This window comes from Lathamus discolor, chromosome 6 (genome assembly GCF_037157495.1).
Source record: "Lathamus discolor isolate bLatDis1 chromosome 6, bLatDis1.hap1, whole genome shotgun sequence".
Lineage (NCBI taxonomy): Eukaryota > Metazoa > Chordata > Aves > Psittaciformes > Psittacidae > Lathamus > Lathamus discolor.
This window is the reverse complement of record NC_088889.1, coordinates 19,097,541-19,120,350: the sequence shown is the minus strand read 5'-3', so window position 1 is coordinate 19,120,350 and position 22,810 is coordinate 19,097,541. Positions and strand designations below refer to the sequence as shown.

At 42.7% G+C, this 22,810-nt stretch overlaps 1 protein-coding gene across 1 annotated transcript in view; it reads left to right on the top strand.

Moving 5' to 3' along the window:
- Window positions 1-19,598: 19,598 nt before the first annotated feature.
- The window catches only part of RTN1 (reticulon 1), a 124,845-nt gene continuing 121,633 nt past the window's right edge, over window positions 19,599-22,810 (top strand). Inside the window, exon 1 of the mRNA XM_065685522.1 lies at window positions 19,599-19,944. Coding sequence (XP_065541594.1) covers window positions 19,755-19,944 — 190 coding nt within the window. The 5' untranslated portion in view covers window positions 19,599-19,754. The remainder of the gene's footprint in view (window positions 19,945-22,810) is intronic.

Sequence of the window (22,810 nt, the reverse complement as noted above, 5' to 3'; positions counted from 1 at the left end):
AAGGAGGAGAAAAATGACTGCTACTGCTGAACCCAGGACAGTATCCACCCCTTATTCCATACAATTTCCATCATGCTCGGATCCCACATTTTTCAATATACCATCACTCTTGTCTCATATATATATATGTATACATCCACATGCACACAAAGAGAGAGATTATTCCTTAGTGCATGGACCAATCCCTATAGAGCTGCTGAGTTCATCTGGTCCTCGATGTCAGACTTGTAACAGTCTTTCAGAGCAGGAGAGAGAGTGTGATGTAGTCAATCTGCCAGGCCTCCCTATATTTGTACTTCAGCCATCATCCTCCATACCAAAGGGGCTTTAACCACACGGCTTGCTTAATTGCAGCATGTTTCACGCTCATGAATAACCTAGGCAATAGTGTCCCTTGCTAAGTCCACCCCTTGATCATGAGTCCATCCCTGTGTTGCATCTCTACCCTGATGGCCTGAGGTGTCATGGGCCCACCAGGCTCAAAATAATTCACCTTCCCCTTCAGCAGTTTCTGCAACTTGTCACTGGGGACTCCATACAGCTGCCTTCCATATCCAATGCTTCCAAAGCACTGGAGGGCCCAGTGGACTAGGTACTTGCCCATACTCTCTCACACACCCTGCCACTCATAACTCTCCAGCCTCAAGGAAAATCTCTTGGTGCTCCTATATTGTCATCTAATCCTACAGAAGACCCAAACATGACTCCACTTAACTTTTGAGATCAGACCAAATGGTTGTGGATAAAGCACACTCTGAATGCTTGCCAACATGGTGATCCCCACCACAATCAACAGGTAGGTCTCAAGGGTACCCAAATGCCATTCAAAACCTTCAGAACTCTCAAATGATGCTGCTGTACTTGTCACTGGGGCTGGTGTAGCTGCTGTGCTTGGAGATGGAGTAGCTGCGTATCTGTTGTAGTCAGAGTTTGAGTAGCTGCTGTACTTGTCACTAGGGTGTGTGGGAATGTCTCCCTCATAGGCTGACAACCTGAGGAGGGGAAAAAAGATGTGTAATTGCTATACACTTCTATTATATACCTCCCAAAGTATAGAGGTGGCAACCACACTGGGAACGCAAGCCAGATAAGTTTCATGATCAATGAGTCTATTGTATTACAAGTCACTACCAGAAAGTACAGTGAAACAAGAATCTTAGCCTAAGGCCCCCAGCCGATAAACACTAACACAGAAATACCTGCTGTAAGCAAGGTATGACATGCTGAAACTCCGAGATCAAGAGCAACAACTTTGAAAGCCAATAAATCAGCATTGTGATGAATGACTATTAATCTGAAACAATGACTGCTTATCACAAATACTATTAGACACACTCCAGTCAGATCTGTCGTTATCTCAACCCTTTGTGCCCCACATCAGGCACCAAACAGAACTGTTGTGGTTTAAGCCCAGCTGGCAACCCAGAACCACGCAACCACTTGCTCACTCCTCCTCCCTTCCTCCCACCACTCCGGGAAGGATGGGGAGGAGAATCGAAAGAATGTAACTCCCACAGGTTGAGATTAGAACAGTTCAGTAACTAAGGTATAACACAAACCACTACATCAATAATAATAATGATAAGGGAAATAAGAAGGGAAGAGAATACAACTGCTCACCACCCGCCGACTGATACCCAGCATGACCCGAGCAGTGTTATAACCCTTCTGGGTAACTGCCCCCAGTTTATATAGTGGGCATGATGTGCTGTGGTATGGAATACCTCTTTGGCTAGTTTGGGTCAGGTGTCCTGTCTCTGCTTCCTCCCGGCTTCCCCTCCTCCCTGGCAGAGCATGAGACTCAGAAAGTCCTTGGTCAGAGTAAACATTACTGAGCAACAACTAAAAACATCAGCATTATCAGCACTTGCCGTGGTTTAAACCGATCCACACAGCTTGTCCACTCACTCCCCCCCTTCTTTCCCTTCCCCTGCTCCTGGAGGGATGGAGAGGAGAATCGAAAAGAATGCAACTCCCACGGGTTGAGAGAAGAACAGTTTAGTAACTAAGGTATAACACAAATCACTACTGCTACCACCAATAATAATAATGATGAAGGAAATAACAAGAGGAAAGAATACAACACCTCAGCACCAGCTGACTGATAACTCGCCCCACTTCCCCCAGCCGAGCACTGACCGATACCTCCTCCAACCCTGCGGTCCTCCCAGCCCTTCTGGGTAAATCCCGGTTACATCCTGGGCATGATGTGCTGTGGTATGGAATACCTCTTTGGTCAGTTTGGGTCAGGTGTCCTGTCTCTGCTTCCTCCCAGCCTCCCCTCCTCCCTGGCAGAGCATGAGCCTCAGAAAATCCTTGGCCAGACCAAACATTTGAGCAGCCACTGAAAATATTGGCGTTATCAACACTGTTCCCAGGCCAAAAAATCAAAACATAGCACTGCACCAGCTACTAAGAAGGAGAAAAATGACTGCTACTGCTGAACCCAGGACACTAAGAACCCAAACAAAGCAGGAAAAACCCACAACCAAACCCACAGAAAAAGCCAAAATCACACATAAGGGCCATATGGCCCAGTGTCAGTCAACATTCATTCCCAGAGTGGGGTAAATAATGAGTGTTTGTCTCCGTAGAGAATTTCCAAGCCAGTACAGCTGAGAAGAAAGTTTCTCTGTTATGAGAAGAAACACAAACACTGATAGCTTCAGAAGCTTTGCTTCTTGCAGGAAAAGAGGAAATGTGGCTCCCATGTTGACCATAGCACTACAACATATTCTTGGCCATATCTTAGCCAGCTTTCTTTCACTAAACTAAACTCCTAAGAAACCTACTAGAGTAAGAGTAGCACAGGTTGGTTTGCTATCTGCAGCAACATACACATGTGAGCAGAAAATGTTCCTACTGGTTTAAGACGGAAAGTAGACATAATGAAGACAGCTGATGAGATTTATTTCTTGGTTGTTGGTTGTGCTTCCCACAGACCAAATTAATTCCAACAGATGAGTAAAAGATGGAAGGACAAGCTAATTAGCAGCTAATTTTAATGGACCACTTCTGTACTTTAGGATCTAATAAGCTTTCTATATATGGTTTATGCTGTCAGTGCTTTCAGAGGCAAAAGTTTCTGTTTCTCCAGTACAAGGGTTATGTTCATATATTTCCAATGCTTGAAGAGAACTGCTTCAGATTGATGAATATTTACTTGTACAGTCCATATATACGCCATAGGTGATGAGAGCCCTCTTTTATTACAGCTCTGGGGAATTACACAGCAAAATCTACAAAGACAAGAGAAGGTAAATGGAGCACAAAGGCATGAAAGTCATGGTTAGGAACATTATATCAGAGTGGTTGAGAACAGTCATGGTTGTGAGACAATAAACAGAGGGAGAACAGAACAAAAGAGGTCTGGGGAGGAACCGCAGTTAAGAGGAGAAGAACCAAGAGAAATAACCAAGATCTAATTGCTTTGCCTGCAGTTTATATGTTGAAGGAGGACAACAGAAAATATTTAATGGAACACAAAGATGGAAGGAAAAGAGAAATCTACAGAAAAATATAAAAAAGAACTCAGCTGATTAAACTGACAATGAAGGTAAGAATTTCCTGGGAAATATATGTGAGTAGTTGTTTATATCACATCTCTGTAAATTTTGGAAAGATGTATGATAGTTGCGCTAGAAGAAATTGAGACCCAATACTCTGCTCTTTGCAGCCCAGAGCACAGGATTTACTATCAGGACACATCTGCTTTTAAAAATTCAAAGCCATACTGGCAAGTAATTTCTTCATCATTTTTATGCCACAATTTGTGATCAATGAAGATGTTTGAAAACAATTAGGAAAACCATGAAGGAACCCGAAATGCTAGTTCAGGGCCAAACCCGTACTGAATTTCATCAAGTCTGACTTCAGAAATATTTGGATATTTAAAGATAATGGGATGCTAAAATGTTTGCCGACTCACAACATCAGTAAATAAAGCCACAGAGGTAGGGTCTGGTACTGTTCTGTAATGGTGGTAGCATGTAGTGAATAAAGACTGTCTTAGCATGTTTGGAAGTCAAGCTCTGAGCCTCAAGTCCACAAAAGTAGAGGATAGAGGCTAATTAATTTGTTATTGTTACTTGGCTTTGGTACTGGTCAACCACAAAGGATGCATGAAAAAGGCCACCCAACACCTCAGCGGCTTCTCTCAGTATGACAGATGCGGGACTGTGCTGCCACAGAAGTAATAAAAACGGGCTCAGGCAAAAGCTTTTCTTTTCCAAAGCTAGCTCACATTTCTAGGGAAATATTTAACATAATAGATGGCAAAAAATGAGAAAGATGTTAAATTTGGCTGTGATAATGAAGCTCTGCATATTGAATTACCATCGGGTTAGACAGATTCTCTCTTGCCAGGCAGATTTGATTGCTTTTTTAATAGAATTATGAAATGTAATGGAAAGAGGGAATCTGAAATCTGCCTTGTATTTGATGGAATATGTATTTGAAACAGATACCTCCTAAAACTTAACTCAAGGGTATTTAGGTGTTGGTACTGTCACTGGCAGAGCAGTAACACCAAAATGAGATCTTGTAATGAAAATCACCATTAACCAAGTGAAGTCTTCAGCTTTCCAACAAAACAAAGAAATCTTAGTTTCAATTTCAATAGATATTGCTGAAAGTATAATATAGTGCTGTCTAAATCAAGATAGTTACAGAGAGCACAGGAGTATGTACATGAATGCTGCTTCTGCTGCAGGGAAAGGAAAGGCCATGCTGATTTCCCTACCCAGATGCATCATGTGAGAGGAGACATTAAGCATCGTCTGCACTGTCTTGACTTGTTCCACTTACAATTATGGCAAAATTTATCTGCCTGCATGACGTGTGTCCCTGAGGGTTATTTACGAGATTATGGTGTGAGAGGCAAATCAGAAATTGGTGGTATCTTGATGGGGAAGTAGCAAATAGTGTGCAATATGTTCCTAAATTCTGGTTCAGTAGTTAAAACATTCACTGTTCACTGACTGCAGTGAGGTTTGGCACTGGCAATACTCTTGGCAAAACCTATTTATGCTTTCTGTCCCTCTCTAATGTCTCTAGACTTTCAGTCACCAGTGGAGATGTCAGAGGTGCAAGCTCCCTTTAGCATTAGCTTACACTCTGTTCTTAGTCTCCGTCTTCCAGAGTTGCAGCTGGACTCAAAATATGGTTATGTGGGTTAGATGCTGTTGCCCATCTGCCTACTGTTTTACCAGAAAAGGTGGTCTCTCTACACAGTATGCAGTCCGGCCATGACATATCATTCCTTACTGTGCAGGAACAGTGGCTGCAACATATCCAGAGGGATATTTTCATTGCTGGAAAGTCAGAGTCTGAAGCAGGCTGATGTCACCATGCTCCCTAAAGGGCAGTCTCCAAAAACAGAGGATACAAATGGTTAAAATAATGTCTGTCACAGCAAAGTGATGGAGCATAAATTTAATGTGAGAATTAGCAAGCTGGGCAGGAGGGACAGAAATGGGGAGGGGGCTTAGTGAGCTGAGGGAAAGGAGAGTAACAAATGACGACTGAAAAGATGAGGCACAGGGGGCAGTGTTCAGTGGATGGATCTTCCCAGTAGTGCTTAGGGGGGTCATGTGCTGGATATGTGGTGCTCATCATACTCATAAATCACGTGAGAAATGGAGAACAGTGACATGACAAGGATTACAAACGATGTGTAATTAGTCAGGTTAGTAAAAACAAAAGCTGCCTGCAAATAATTGCAAAAGGGACCTCATAAAATATTAGCAACTGGATCATGAAACATTAGATGAAACTCCATGGCAATAACTGCAAATTGCTGAGCATGGGGAGAAACAGCAGTGGCTACAGATATGCACCAATGAGCTCTAAATGAGCTATTACATCACAGGAAAAAAGATCTGGGAGTCATTGTGAATAATTCAATGAAAATATCAATTCCATGTTTGGGAGCAATGAAAAAAGGAGGCAAAAGTTAGAAACCACTGAAGGGGAAAACAACCATCACACTGCAGCGCCAACCCCCCAGTGAACCTACACCTTACATTATACAAGCAGTTTGGCCTTTGCCAGTTCTTCCTTCACAAAATGTTTTTAAAATACAGCTACAAAATGCCCAGGGAAGAGTAATTATCATGACCAGGAGTATGGAATAATTTCCATATGAGGAAAGCTGAAATAACAAGTGCTCCTCTTGGAAAGCAGATGACTGTATCACAGGGGTATATAAATATATATATATATAAAAATATGTATTTATATATAAAAATTGATAAAATACGCTGTACAAATAGCCTGAGGGGACAATAGCCGTTATTTCTTAGCATGCAAGCACATTGTGAAATTGTCATGTAGGTTCAGAACAAGCAAAAGGAAGTGTTTCTTCAAGCAGCCTATAATCAAGTTGTGGAACTCATTGCTACAGGATGCCATGGAAGCTGAAAGCATAATTGAATTAAAAATGTGATTAGACGAATTTATGTATTTATCTCCATCAAAGGTTGTTAAACAGAAGGATGTGGTTTCAATATCTGACTTGGGAAATCTTTCAACAGAGATTGCGGGAAATCTTCAAGGATATATTTTCACTCTCTGTGAAAGGAAGCGATTTTTGCTCCTGGTTTCCTTTTCCATGTGCTCTTTCTCTAATCTGCTGCAACTGGACCTTCTCAGAGACAAGAGCTTAAGCAATGCTTTGGCTTGTCTCATTACAGCTCTTTACAGTTCTTTCTTTCTTTTCTACTTTCCCTTTACCTGTTTTCAGTTTTCATAGCCAAACCATTGGATTAGCTCAAGTCTTGGCTGACTGGACTTTACAACCATTTTTGACTCCTGGGAGTGTTGGGCAGTTTGCCCATGTCTTGTCTTAGTGCTCAGCACCTGGCAAAATGGGAAAGATTTTTAATTAGCTCCTGCATACACGATCTATACAGTTTATTTTCCTTGATGCATCCTGGGAGAGTTTTAAAAGACACTGCAAGGCAAGTGTGGGTGCTTCTCTGAGACACACAAGAGACCAACGGACCAGAGTTATGGTTCTAGTTACTGCTGATGTGCTCCTGGAATGACTGTGATAGTGCAAAGTGAAAATAGTGAGTTGACCTAAGCTGAAGAATCTGGATCAGAGTTACTCTTCATGAATGAAATTCTATAATCTAAAAGCGCACTTAAACGCACAATTAAAAAGTGTGTAAATGATCCAGCTCTCAACAGGACGCAAACACCAGTTGGGGGAAAAAAAGAGCAAGCAGGAAAAGGAATCTGGAAATTAGTTTTCAAAAACCACCTTTCTCTTGTAAACTGATACATCCGGAAATCACTCTGCCCTTCCTCCTCCCCATATTCCTATTCTCAGTGGGAGATAGAAATGTTAGTGGGCACATGAAAAGCATAGGATAAGTGGATAGCAACAGGAAAATTAAACGACAGTGGTATGCTAAAATGGAAATGGGGATGGTCAATTTGATCTGCATATACAGAAACATTATGTCATGAAGTCTTTTTTGATTTAACCATAGTAATAGCAGGTTTATGACACTGCAGCTGTTTTCAGAAGACTGTTAAAATAAATAGAACAAAACCTCACAAACTTTAAAATCTGCAGCAAAATGAAAATAGGGAGTGACTTTTGGGAAGCTATGAATGTATCAGCGAAGGGGGAAAAGTTGTGTAAGCTAAAGTACACTGTTGGCACAAGAACAAATATCTGTAAACCGGCCATGAATAAATTCAGGCTGAAAATTAGAAGAATTTGTCTAGCCCTTAGAGCAGTGACTCTTTGGAACAGCTTTCCAGTAGAAACAAGAGAGACAGAATGCTCTACCGTATTTCAAAATGGCAGGGAACAGTTTATATGTTATTGTTGCCTGAAATAGAAAAGGACTATGTCTGGCAAGCCTTATGTTTCTGTATTTTAAGCAATCCTATATTATAAAATGAAGGTAGATGTGAGAACGTAAACATTTGAAGGGCACAGGGAGAAGTACTTTCTTGAGAAACTTCTTGAGAATGAGGTGGTTATGCAGTATTTACTCAGAAGAACTCTTGGATGATTAATCATTTGGGTTGTCTAAAATAATACTAACTAAAGCAGTAATCCAGGTACTTTCAAGATATTCCCTGCAGTGGCCAGTGTAATGAACAAGGCAATCTTAATTGTTCTGTCTACATTGTGAGTTATGTCACAGGACCTTGAAGATTCAAACCCTGGAGCCCACTGACATATATGTGATACACAGGGAGATGGATTCTCTGACTGTTGCTGAAAAGGATGAAACAGTGACCGAAAGTCATGGCTGTTGGGCTGGGGACTCCTACCTGCTCACCTCAGCTTGCAGGCAAGTGGTGTCAGCTCTCTGCATTGTTGGTATTAGCAGGGCCTGCACCTCAGGGAGAAGCCTGCAGGGAGGAGTACATTTCAAGAGGAGCTTCATGATCAACGTTTCTGGCTCCATGTTTCAAAATGGCAGGAAAGAATCTCAGATTCTGAGACCAGGTGGCTTCATGAAAGTTCACATAATTAAGCCACTAACCACAGAAGTCAATACCTAGAAGATCAGATCTCGGGTATAAGGATTGACCATTGCAGGCTACAAGATTGGCTTCTAGTTTTTGTTTTATCTTTAAACAACTTACTTCTTCTCTCTGAAGACGACTTTTTTGAATATTAAGCTGCCATGTAATCTTGTGTTTCACATTAGGAAAACATGATGTTGGAAATGCTCAGAGATCCCCTCTCTCAGGCACACAGGAGGATCTTCTTGTCATCTGAATGGCTAACAGCAATGGGGTTTCCGTTTAGAGCTGCTGGAACATTGTTTTCCAGATCAGTGGTGAAAGTGATGGTATGGAGACTGGAACATGTGGAAGACACAGCAGGATAGAAGAGCAGGTCAAAAAGTTTTTCTCTTACAAGAACAGCCACTGGTGCTTAGCTTTAGGACATCTTTGAAATAATAGACTGGATCTTTAGCAGCATATCACTCTGGCACTAGGCACAATGCATGTTTAAGAGAATGTCTTTATTACACCAACAGGTAATGGCTTCACACTGGTTTTTTTTAGTGAACTAGAAGAGATCTTTAACAGAGAATGAAGGTAGAAATTATTACTTCATTTATTGCTTTAATGGAAAGTAAGCTGTAGTAAAAGCGGAGGTATTCGGGAAATTGAGCTCTCTGAATAAGTTTTCTGTTTTTAATTCAAACTAAAATTTTAGTTCTTTAAATTTTAAGACTTGTTCCCATGCATATCAGTAGAAGGTTATTTCATTGACCTCAGAATGATCATTTTATCTATCCCCTTAACATTTGCACTCCTTGATAAAATAAATATGTACTGGAAGCATTTAGTATCTGACCATGCCCACTTACACAGCAGATGTCAAGCAGCTACCCTTTATTCTTAATATACAATCAAATTGCTTAAAGCATTGACATTCTGGGCTCTGTCCAAGACTGATGAATGAATAATTAAAGTAAAAAAGACTTCAAGTTTTCACATTTCTTTTTCATGAACTCACTGATGTAACTTTCAATACTGAGGATACCAAAGCTGGACAAATCCCTGTTGGCAATACTTTCACCACTAAAAGTACAGGTTCCAAATCATGAATTATCTGCTACCAATTCTGCTGAACTGCTTAGCTTGGAGATGGAAATGCAGATGCAGAATCCAAAGCACTCTTTTGAGATAGTGTTATTTAAAATGTTTAACTTTCACAGAAGTAATCACATTAGCCAGAACTGTATAAAAACTTATTTTATATAAAGTAGTGAACATTTAAAGATGTGGGAAAATCCCCATGTGTTCACCATTAATGAGCACAAAGGCAATGAATCTGTATCATGACAGAGCTGCAAGCTGGAGATGCTAAGAAAGTTCTGAGAAGCTAAAAAAAAAAAATCACAAATGATTCCTCCCTATTTCCACAAGGCAAACCTCAGGCAGCCTCTTCACAGCTTTTAAGCTTTCAGCTCTGCATTGAATCATGTGGTCACTTATTATGTGTTCATCTCATTTTGATTTCTCACCCCTAGCTGGAGAGTCAGACTTGTCAAGATTCACCCATTTTCCAGAAGCCTCTTTAGGAATGTCACTAGAATTATGTGTGTGGACATGGAGGAAGGAATTGATCGGGTCTTCCAGGTTAATATTGTTCAGAGTGATCTTGTGAAACATTTTCTAGTAACAGCTGAACAGTGACACTGCTGACCTGAAATGCTTTCTATTAGCATCACATTCCTCTTTCCATTTGGAGTTAGCCTTTCTCACGCTGTGCTGGGAGCCCAGCTATCTCACTATTGTGGTTTGGCTTTTTTTTTTCTCTAGTGCCTATCTCCAGTTTGCTTTCTTGATTGAGGTCTTAGGGCTCACAAAGCTCTGGCTGCCTGGGGTAGATGGCAGAATAAAGCAAACAAACAGTGATCCTTAGGGTGATCCTTAGGAAGGGTTGATAAAACTTTCGACTGTAATGCACAGAAAATATGCAACTCTTATACTTGCTTGAATTTTTTCTCCTGTACTCCTCATGCTGTGTGAAGGTCAAAAGCTCATTTCCTCTTACAGTGTATTTCACTTGCTCTTACCTATTTCTGTTTTCATATCTATTTCTCTACCATGTTCAGTTGTAATGAGTTGTTGAGAATTCAGATAAGGAAATTACAATGAATGAGACATTTTAGATTTTTTTCTTCTTCGGCACAATAAGGACAGAGTCTTTATGCCTTACTCTGGGAAACTTTCCCTGTAATGTTGCTTGTGAGTGGCAAACCCCACTTTTTTGTCACAGAGATGAGTCATAACCTATTTTCATAAAGATATTGTTGGTGGCTGAAAGTTGCATGTTGATGAACTTCCCAAGACAGTGATTCATCTCAGCGGTTTAAAGAAGGTAACGTTTTCCTCACAATCCAGCAGAGGGCTCTGGATCTGATTTCACTTTTTTTTTGGCAGACTATGACTTTAGTTATACAGTGGGCTGTTCACAGGAAACCAGCAAAGCCCTGTTGTCAGTTCAGGTTTTGATTTTTGTAAAAATTAAGTTAATAAAGAAAAGAACATGCCGCAAGTTCTAAAAACAAGCCATCCAACTTATATATGTACCCACTCCGCTGCAAAATGCAGAGAGCAAAAATGATTATTTCAGGGGTTATTTGTATCAGGGATTAATCCTGCCTGGTTTTGCTTTTTCAGCACTGACATCAGCTAGAGTTTGGGGAATGTAGGCTTGTGTTCATTGCACCCATGTAATTCACAAAATAAAGCCACAGATGTGAGCAGAGCCGGTAAGAATTTGCAGGTTGTTCTTTCCAGTTTGCATAATGTGGTAATACAGAATGCACTACAAAGAGATTTTGAAATGTAAAGCAATAATGTTCCCTTTGAAGAGCTGATATCAAGTGCTAAAAGATATATCAATTAAATGCAAAAAACAAACCCCAACCCTGCAAATACTCTACAGAACCAGCTTCTTTGAAGTCAATTAGACTAATTACAAATGTAACATACGGCCTGGTCCTACCACACTTCTGCTAACTGGAGTTTAATTTCACGATTTTAATAAAAAATAGATGAAAGTTCTTAGAACAACTCTAGCTTGGCTTCACCCTGGCAAAATATAGTCCCTGTCTGACTCCACCATCTATGGGTCTGTAGCACCCAAACACATTGGAATTGTGTTTAATTTTGCACTGAAGAGAAGTAGTTCTCATATCTTTGGCGAGGTGTGCAGGCACTGACTGGAAAAGGGTTATATTCAGTATTATAGCCTAACAATTGAGTATTTTAACAACCAACCTTTAGGCAGGTAGAGTCAGCTCTAAAGGACTAGGCACATCTGTTATTTACTGTCTGTTTTGAAATGGAGTAGCTGTGTTCAGGGTTGAGCTTGGTCTCTTTCTCAGTTAGCTTCTCACAGGAAAACTTACATGAGTAATTAGAAATGGGGAGTTCTGAGCCTGATTTTGTTTTATGGATTGGCCCCAGAGGCTGCTGCGAAGATGTTCTTGGCTCTCATTTGTATACAAAGCAAGAAAATTAGGCTTGTGCCATAAAAAATGGAAGAAGAGACAAGTATGCTATTCATTAGGGGAATATAAGTCCCAGCTATCAAGGTTACACTGAGCCAACTATTGCAATGTTCAGTTTTATTTTATATGGAGTTCTTTGTCCTCAGACCTCTTATACTAAACTTGATCTCTAAAGTTACCTATCAGCACCATATCTTTTGATGAACCAACGGCGTGCTCTTACATATTTTCATAGCAACTATTAGAAGCATCGCTGATTGCCTCCAGGTGACAATTGCTTAGGTACCTCTGGGGACAAAGCATTGTGTCTAGTAAGAATTGTGTTTCACTGCAGTTTTGCCAATATTCGCACATCACAACAGTTTGGGATCTTAGAGGTGGTGGATGTACCTCTCAGTTACACTGAAATGTGTAATCTCTTGTGTGTTTTAGAAGTGACTGCAGGTCTTACCTCCACAGACTGATTCTCTGATATGCTCAGTGCCATGCCAAATCCTAAATGAAGCATATCAGGCCATTTCTGTTTCTTCCAGCACACAAGCTGTAATCTTTAGCACCTATGAGTTTCCAAAGATACGCAAACGGTACATAATCACCACTCAGAGTCTGATAAATGCATGTATTGTATCACCATAAATCAGGACTCAAATGCTAACCTCTAATGGACTTGCTGAAAAGCTGTGTAAGTACACAGAGCACTCTGTGCACAAATACCTCCTGATGTAATGCAATGGAATATGAATTCATATAAAAAAAACCCTGCTTCTGCTTTTCTGGTGACTGGCTGTACCTTTTGGGTACTTACTTATCCTCTGCTGGAAACAATCCTGGTTAGATCTTTGTCTCACTTCCTTCAGCTGCTCCCCAAAACAAATTTGTGGATATTTTTACTATAGTTATTTTAAGTTTTATTTTCACTGTTTTATCAGTATCAAAACAATTGCCCATATAAAGTTCTGGCCACTGTGTGATCGGTTCAGAGATCACACAGACTGTCTTTTCTAATACATTCTTTTCAGCTGGGTCATTAACAGTGAAATTAAGTAGCACCAAACCCATTGGTGTCAGTCTGAACATTTTTCACAGTGATGATTGGCCTCTGAAACTGCCCTGCCAGGGCTTAAAGAAGGAAGTCCTGTTCCATGCAGCTGAGAATCTGACAGGACAAATTCCTATGCTTCTTCTTTTGATAACCCTGGGCTGGGCTCCCAGGATGAGCATTGTAAAAAGAGAAAAAGATTACTGTTCTGAAGATGCTAGTGAACAACACTTGCAATAGCACACAGAGATCATGTTGCCACATGGAGAACGTACTGCCAAATAGAATCACCAGCTAAGATCATGGATACAGAGTTAGATTCCTGGTCTGGTGTCCTCCAGGACAGGCAGTCATTTCAATAGACATATATTCTAGAGGTGAGCACAGAGCCTTTTGGACGTAGCGCTTGGATGGTAATTCAGCTACCAAGCACTGCTGAAACTAGGCCACCACTCAATGTATCTTAAATACGTTGAGCTCCCACCTACTCTACTCTGCTCAGCTCTCCTCTACAGAGACTGAAGCTGGGAAGAAGGGGGAAGCAGACTGTGCTCTTCAGAGGCCTGGTGGGCTTTCTGCTCTTTGACACTTGATACACACACATCCCATGACTGTGTCTGCTCACGTGTTCAACAGTTCAGCTGTTTAAGCTCCTGTCACTGGATTTCATTGTAAAACTCCCTTTTTGGAGAAACAGAGGTAATCCTCACTGCTCCTAGAGCAGCTGTTGATGTGGATGGGATGAAGGACAGAGCAGTCAGTCAGGCTTACCCGCAGAAGCCACCACGTTTAATCACATTTCATTACAACTGGAGGGCTAGAGATGCTGAAAGCTCTTGCATGATGTGGGAATTAAAGGGCCAGGCAGGGACTGTATATACTGCTCTGGTACAGCTATAGCCAGGCAGACCTCAGGGCAATGAACTGTCTGATAAAGACTGTGGCTGTGAGCTCTGAAAATGGAGGTTAAATTACATGATATGCAGTAAAAATTTTACTATTGAGACTCTGGTATTTTTGAAATTGCCCTTACTGGCAGCCCCAGTTGAACCAGTCTCCCCAGTTTACAGCATGTGGTAAGAGATGGTACTCTCCAGGCGATCATTTTCAGAGCTGCAGCTTTGAACTGAGTACCTGTCTCATCTCTGCAGCTGCTCATTACAAAGGAGAGCACACCCTACTCCAGGCCAGCTGTTTGTCTGGGAAGGCTGTTATTACACCCATTCTTAAACTTATATCTTTCCTGGGCTTAACCAGTTTTGCTGTTGCTTTCCTGGCACAGGGGTACTTGTATTTTCAGGAGCAAAACTGTGTCCAAGACCCACTGGCTGATGCAGAAACCCACTGCAGGTTACAAAGCAGTGCTGGGATAGGAACCTTTGTTAGGTCCCAGGGGTACTTTGGGAAGCGGATGATGCCTTGAAGCTCTCTGGGGGGCTGGGGTAACTATTTCCAGACAGGCCCGAAGGATTCACATTGGCAGTCCTAGCAGTGGGAGGAGCAGATGAAAAGGACCTTGGAGAAGCTGCCTTGTCCTTCAGTGCCAGAGCTTGTGGAAAAGATGTGAAGACCAAAGTTCCAAGGGCTCTCTCAGAAGGACCACTGTGCAAGAGCTGCTTGGTGGACTGAAAAATGATGGATGGCCTTTGCTGTGGGGAGAGCCATCACCATGGGTCAGTTTTTTTCTCCCAGGCCATTTGCCTGAGAGACAGTCTTGAGCAGTTTGGCATGCCCAGGAGGCGTCATTATCTCACCAGGTTTCCAGCCTTGCTTTGGGAGCCCCAATATCTCTCTGTGCCTTGTCGGGCAGGTGTGTGCTGGTTTACCCCACAGCATGGCTCCTGAGGTTTCTGCCTATCTGTGTACAAATGAGATGTAATTGCATGATGTGGAAGAAAATTCATGCTTGTTGGACAGTCCAGTGATGTCCTGCACTTCCTGAGGTTTGCCTGTTTGAGGGAGAGGATGTGAGACACGTGGAAACCAAGTGGTCTGCAGTGCAGATGTGGTGAACTGAAAACCAGACTGTAGCTGCTACAGTGCTGGAGTCTTTACAATGGGGAAGGGTGAGGTTGTCTTACTTATCTTCTTTTTCCTATTTATCTCAGAATCCTTCTTTTCTTTTCTTTTCTTTTCTTTTCTTTTCTTTTCTTTTCTTTTCTTTTCTTTTCTTTTCTTTTCTTTTCTTTTCTTTTCTTTTCTTTTCTTTTCTTTTCTTTTCTTTTCTTTTCTTTTCTTTTCTTTCTTTTTTTCTTTCTTTATTTTCTTTTATTTATTTTATTTTTTCTTTCCTTTTCTTTTATTTTCTTTTTTCTTTTTTCTTTTCTTCCCTTCCCTTCCCTTCCCTTCCCTTCCCTTCCCTTCCCTTCCCTTCCCTTCCCTTCCCTTCCCTTCCCTTCCCTTCCCTTCCCTTCCCTTCCTCTCCTCTCCTCTCCTCTCCTCTCCTCTCCTCTCCTCTCCTCTCCTCTCCTCTCCTCTCCTCTCCTCTCCTCTCCTCTCCTCTCCTCTCCTCTCCTCTCCTCTCCTCTCCTCTCCTCTCCTTTCTTCTTTTTCCTTTGCTTTTCTTTTTCCTATTGCAATTTATTTACTCTAAAACCTCAAGAATTAATCCTCAAGGAAGAAGAGATGATGTTTTCTGTTGCTGGATTTGTTGATACACCCTGCCAAGTCTTATGCTCTTTACTGGTAATGTCATATCTGAGACCAAAATTCCCCTCGAGGTACAAAGGGACTTTGGCCCAGCAGCATACATCAGCCCCAGAACACAAAGGGCTGTAATGGAAAGAGAAGCAATTTGAGTATATGTTTTCAGACTTCATACATTCAGAGACTTGTTATGTCCAAAGGGAAACGCAAGAGAATTAAATACCAATGAGCAGGGATAGATGAGCCTTGCACAAGTCGGTTTTCAACACAATATAATACAAACTACAGGGAGCTTTTGTAAATGCATTGAAAACATAAAGAAATCATCTTTGTTCCTTTGTGAAGACTATTACTTAAAATTACACCTCTCTTAAGTACACGTTTGATTAAATCTTCATCCAGTATGATCTTCCTGCAGGATCTTAAAAAAGCATGTATAATCTCTAGTGACTTAACCTTATACATGACAGCCCAGGTTGTGCCAAGCTCAAAGTTTTCTGTACAAGCATGCAAAATAGAACTCTTTCTGAGTTTTAGTCCTGTTGTTCCTACTGATTTCTTTTAATTCATGCTGTCAAACCAATGTCGGTACTCCAACTGCGATGGTCAGTAGGAGCTCAAGATTTGTATCCAAGGTATGAAATTGGACCTCTAGTCTCCCATCTGATGATATTACATGGTGATGAGCAGGGCTGATTGTATTGCATGAGACTGTTCCAGGTCACCTGGGGATTGTGCAGGAACTGGTGAAATAAAGCCCTGGGTTGCACCACTACTGGGATCTCTGAAGCAATATAACACTTTTTTGCTTTATTTATGTACTTATGCCTGCTTGTCCCCATTTCTCTTCAATAAGCAGAGCACACACTCTTTCCTCTCAGTCTTTTACTGCAGTGACACTGCCTGCGTTCATGCCAGTAGCCCTCAGATCATGATAACCTTTCTGGTCTGCAGGAATGAATCATTCCTAGTGTGTGTGCACACATTGTGATGAGACTACACTATTGGAAGACCTTTGTGATTGTGTACTGCTCACACAGCAAAGCTGGCAGGGACTCAGCACTCCCACAAGCCTTCTCCTGAGCCATTCAGTGCATTACTGACTCATTTAAATAGTATCATGGTGTTGCCCCAGCGAGCGATTGACACAAAAGAAAACTGGGGAGTCTGAACAAACACAGGAAGACATATTTTTGAAAACATACGGTATATCATTAACGTTGTTAATAGTAACTTGGAAGTCATCAGAATCTTAATGAGACAATATACAGAGCATGACACAGTATATGTCAAAGGGGAAAACATAAAACAGGTAAGCTCATCTCCTTTGCTCATGAGGTGAGCTTTAGGTGTGGGATTTGGCAGAATAACATGACTAAAATCATAAGCTACCGAACTGCAGCAAGCACTGGCCTCCCTTGACATAAGCAAGTAGAGAAAATCCAATGAGCCTGTGCGTATAAGGCAGGTTGAGCCCACTGGAGATGCATAGTTACAGTGTTGTTCCACAAAGACATTAAATAATGCTTAAATAACAAATACTTTATGTGTGAGTTTCAGGAGAGTCAGAATTCATGAGAGGTTCAGTGGAGTTGCATGATTCAGGCAAGGTTTTCCATAGTGATACCTTATTAAAAAATCTTGAAGCTGATATCAAAAAATCAGATTTCTATCTACAAAGATGTCTTTGGAATATGGATTACGCAGAAGTAACTCACAAGTAAAGCTGAATTTGATAGACTATGCTGTGTGACACCTACCTCTATTTTTTTTTAACAAAGCAGTGGCTAAATAGGAGATTCCCTGGAGGTATCCTCCAGGTAGCCGTATTTCAGCCAAGTGTTTTGGAGTAGTTCTCTTATTCTACCCCAGATGGTCTCACATGCAGTGTTACAGCACAGGTTGCCCTGAAAGTAAAATTACCTATATAATAATGCTGAACTTGAAATAGGTTACAAAGCATAGCAAAGGGAGAAGTGGGTTTGATGTCATTGTTTTCCAGTAATTAATGGCACTAGGAAGCTCAAAAAAAGAAAGAAGTTATTGATGGTTAGGTCCATACTGGCTATTGAGATCTGCCTTAAGTACTAACTCACCGACCTGTACTGTGAGTTTTCCAGCATGGCGATCAGGGCAGACGGAGCCTCAAGAATCCATGGGACCTCATGTGTACAAGTGCTGTTGATGATGGTATGCCATGAATCATGTTTGTAGAGGCTGTCCCACAAGACATCAGAGCTTACAGGGCAGAGAGAAGACAGTACCCTTGGTGTATAGCTACTTCTGAAGTGGGTTTTTTTCATGACAGTGTAGAAATAGTCATGTGATTTCCCTTTTTAAAGCCAAATCTTGCTCATCTTAGCCTACAGCATCTCCACAAAAGAATTTTACCATGCAACCCCTAACAGAATAATGTTTTATTCATTAAAATCACCCTTGCTATTTAGAGCTTGAGACAGCAGAATTTATCTGAATTCACAGCAATCACTTCCAGTGGGTAACCTGGAGCATGTTGCTTATACTGGCACGTTTGGCTACAGACCTCCAAAAGGACGCCTCTGTCCCTGGTCCACTCCACCATGCAGAGAAGCCCATCTCTGAAGGGCTGTGGAGAGCTGGGACTGAACAGCAAACACTCAAGCAGCAGGAGAACAGCTTCCAGAAACAGATCCTGGACAGGAGTGAGGCTAAGGGTGGTGATTCCCCAAGAAGGTAATACAAATGGAAGTGCCAGAGACTACTTCTGAGGCTTTTCATCTTTCAGTATAGGCTTACCCTGAATTTCCTCTTTGTTTGCCTGCCGTGAGTAGAAATGTGTTAATTTTTTGAACCCAATCATAAGCATACTGGAGCTGGAGAGGGTCTGAAGCATGCCTAGGGGTGCTGTGACACAAAGATCACAGCTGAAGATCTGTTGCTGCAACAAAGTGGCTGGGGCACTTGTTCTCCACTTTGCAGCTTGACTTATCACAAGAGAAAGGTCCTTCTGCAAGACATTAAATTCCTTAGTTTAACCTGTCAGTGCCAGAGTTCTGTGTGATGCAGGAATGATCCCATACCATTTACCTCTGTTTCCTCATCTTTCAAGGGTACCAAGGGTACTGGTTCCAGGGGCACCTGTGGAGTGTCACAGGTCCTGCCCAGTATTTTCACCTTTGCTGTAGCTCATGCCACTGCTGCTCCCCCTAATCACTAGTGTCAAGGATTCCTGACAGCTCACATCACCTCTGGAAGCCTGCGTTAGCTCTGTGAGACAGTAAGCAACCAAATACAGTGGCACACAAAGAAAAGGGAAAATGCAAACAAACAAACAAACAAAAAGAAAGCACACAGACACCTGCTGTGAGTTTATTTTGACATGTGTCATTTAGACGCAATAAGCTGTGATCATCTCCCCGGGGTGGCTGCAAACGGAAAGGAGCCAACTGGTAAACAAACCCAGGCGCTCAGGAGCAGTGCGGCTTCATTCACTGGGCTGGGGGACTGGCGGAGAGGTAGCAATGGGGAGCTTTTAGGCTGCCCTTCGCTGTGGGCTGTCTTCTCCCTCTCAGCCAAACCTGGAGGTGCAGGAGGAACTGGCGCGTTCCGCGGCGGGCTGCGGCCCTCAGTGGGATGCTCGGGAGAGGATGCAGAGGAGGGGGTGCACGCTGCAGCGGGGGGGGGGGGACGGGGGGGGGACGGGACCGCGGGAGAGGAGGAGGCGGCGTGTGCCTGCCTGGGAGGGGGCATTTATTCCCTTGGACACTCAAGCCGATGCCTACCCTACTGAAGCAGTTAAACAGAGGAGAGCAGCAGCCATGCTGGCAGATTCCTGCCCTGTGATATGCCAGCCACAGGGTGACGCAAGGGCTGGAAGGCTCCAACTAACAAGCCATTTTCACCTGCGTAATAAGCGCTAGTGGAGATAGAGCACCAGCAGCAGCAGCGGCTCCGAGCCACCGCAGCCGGGCGGACTCCAGCGCGGCCGCAGCACCGTCCAGCCCGCGGCGGCCACCGCAGCTTTTTCGGTGGCTCCCGCTTCAGCCTGAGAGCCGGAGACGAGCGGCCGTCTGGCAGGCAGCATGTCAGCCCCGCCGGACCCCCAGGACCTGCTGCTGGCGGGCACTGGGGTGCACTGGGCTGCGGACGGGACGGACCAGTATGCAGCTGGGGCTCCTCTGCGGGATGGAGATGGGGCCCAACAGCGGGAACAGCTGGTTTTCGGCTCCGCCAGGGAACACCCGCCCGTTGCCATGGCGACTGCATCCCCAGGTAAAAGGCGAGGGGTACCCAGGGATGCTCAACAAAGGGGCCCTGGCAGCAGCAGCTCCTGGTTATCTCGTTCCCGTCCCTTTCCTGGTTCTTCTCCCAGCCTGGCTGCTTGGAAACATTACTGATGAGTTAGTGAGCGGACGTAGGCAAATAGAAAATAACAAGCAATTGCGGCCTTTGCAAATAATCAGTTTTACTGATGTGGGGGAGGGGGGACGCAGGACCCAGATAAGTTCCCTGAAGCTCTTTGCAGTTCGGCACAGGATATCCAGGTTTTGGTCAAATGATAGAGGGCGTTTGATTTCACCTGACTTGATAGGGCTCTGTCCTCATTTGTTGTACACCTGTACAAATCTGGAGTGACAGATCTCAAAGGAGTTACTTCAGCTATTCCCCATGCACCTGGAACTCCTGCATAGCCCCTTATGTTATTTCAACATGTAGCTTTTAATGGAGTGCCTATCCTGAAGTGTTTGTATATTTTCTGCATGCTTTTGAGACACGTCCATTCAATCATGGACTTTTTGTCTGGTGCGTTTTCCTTCTTCTCCTTTTTTAGGTGTATTTGACTTACAGTGCATTTAGTTTAGTTAGAGTCTGCTGGTTCTTTGATTTTCAGTTTACCTCTGGGGTATATTTGCTTTGCAAAACCCCTTTTTTAGGGTTCCTTTCTTTAGTGGGTGTGTTACTAGCAAGTATATATCTATTAATGAAACCCAGAAGGCTTCAGCTTCCCCTAGCTCCTGACAGAAATGTTTTGGGGAAAATTGCTCTATTTACATTTTGGTGACACTTCCCTGCTCTCTTTCCCATTGCTTTCCATCAAAGAACATGTATAACCAATACACCCAGTCCTGGGGAAGCTGATGGATCCCACCTAGGTTCCTCTTCACAGGGAAGTACATGTTTCCATTTTACAGCCAGACAGCATTAAACTTGAGTAAGTTGAGGGTCAGGGCTTGGGACAGGAATCAGTCTCCGTTATGCAATAGCTGCAGGAGCATTAGGAACTGCGTTTTTGGGCTGAGTCCTTTCTAATCCCCTCCAGTCAATCAGCACAAAGAGTAGCTGGCCAGAAACAACGCAGTCTGTGTGACGACGTGTATCATTCCACTTATGCCCATCTCTGTGTATTTTTCAGGACCTGAGTGTCTGTGCATGTGTGTGTTCTCAACATGGATATTTTCCCAGTGCTTTTCTGCTTGCTTGATGCTACTGAGTTCAGTAGTAAAATGGGATCTAATGCTCATCAGCTGATGTGGGAAATGGTCTGCTGTTTTGTAGCTTTGGGCAGGAGGCTAATCTGCTGCTGTACCGCTCATTTGCTGATCTGAGTGGTAGGTTGTGAAACGTGACTTTTTACTGGAGAAACAGGCAGATGGCTTGTAATGCGGGGCTGTTCTAGGTGCGGGGGTGTGAAGAGGGGCAGAACTGGGCTCTCCAGGTAGGGTTGCCTCAACAGTATAATGACATGAAAAAAGGGAAAGGATCTTGTGAGTTTTATTGTTCACTGATGGATAAAAATATGGCCATGCTGAATCTTAGCATACAACACAAAGAGGGGTGGTCTCTTAAATTGTGTAAATCTCTATTAAGTGGAATGAATGTGATACTGCTTACATTTAATGAAGGCTTCTTCAGGCTAATCCTGATTGGTAGATTCAGGCTTGTGGAATGCAGAATGGAAAGGAAAAGAGAAAATGAAAGGGAAAGGGGATACAAAGAAAATAATTTTCAGCTTTTGGAATCCTCTGCAACTACGCTTTAGATACGTTTGTTTGCATGTGTCAAACTGTGGCAAGGTGGAGATAAAATGAGCAATGCAGACCTTTTTTGGTTTTTACTAGCTGTGGATTGACAAACTGTCAAATTAGCATAAGAGTAGTAATGTATTTTAAACATTTCCCATTTTGTTCTCCCTATTAAATAAAGTAACTGTTACTGGTTGCATGTGTGTCTAGCTGACCATGGCAGACCCAGAAGCATCCCAGCCAGTGCACTCCTGCACATGCAGTCTCCTTTTCTGTTTGCAGCTGCAGGACCTGTATTTCTGTTCCGTATTACCTAGACAGCTGCAGCTCCCACTCCCTTCACTGGGGGAAGTAAATAATTTCCCTGTTCTCTCTGTGTGACTAAATATTCTTAAGCTGCTGAATAAGAGATTTGTCATATTGCTGAATATCTAAAACTGTCAAGTATTTCAGAAAACTCTTTAGTTCCCCTGCGCAGAGGGGGATTCCTGTGTGTTCCTAAGCTGCAGGAAGGGGCTCAGCAGGAGATACCTGACTCCAGCAGCTCACAGTGCTGCCATAAACTGCTGTAAACTTATAACACTCCCTATACAACAGTGCACTTGGGGGCACTTTGGACAAGGGAGAATGCATCCAAACAAAAGTGAACTGGATGGTATGTTTTCCAGGTAGTTTCCCAACACATCTCCTATCTTCCTTCACACCTCTCAGACCAGTCTTTATGTGAAAAACACAGTTATGCTCTCTGAGCAGGGTTTGGAGGCTGAGAGATTCTCCCAGCATGAAAATAAGTGGTGGGAATTTTTCACAAGTTGTACGGAAGTTTTCTTATTCACCTAAAATTTGCAAATTTTCCCTGATCTCGGCTTTAGTTTTAAGTTTGAAAACCAGCCAGGGACTGTTGAAAGGTTCAGGAATATTTTCAGGCTGGCCACAGGCCCAGATTTGAGCCAAACTGGCTTTGTGTCAAAACCTTGCGAGTCATTGATGAATGATGAAAAGCAATGGATTTCACTTGCCATTCTTCAAATCAACCAAAATCGGCAATGATTTGGACTGCAGAAAAAAATTCCCAACAGGAGTGGAAAGCTTAGAGATTTCTCAAGCAAAGTCAG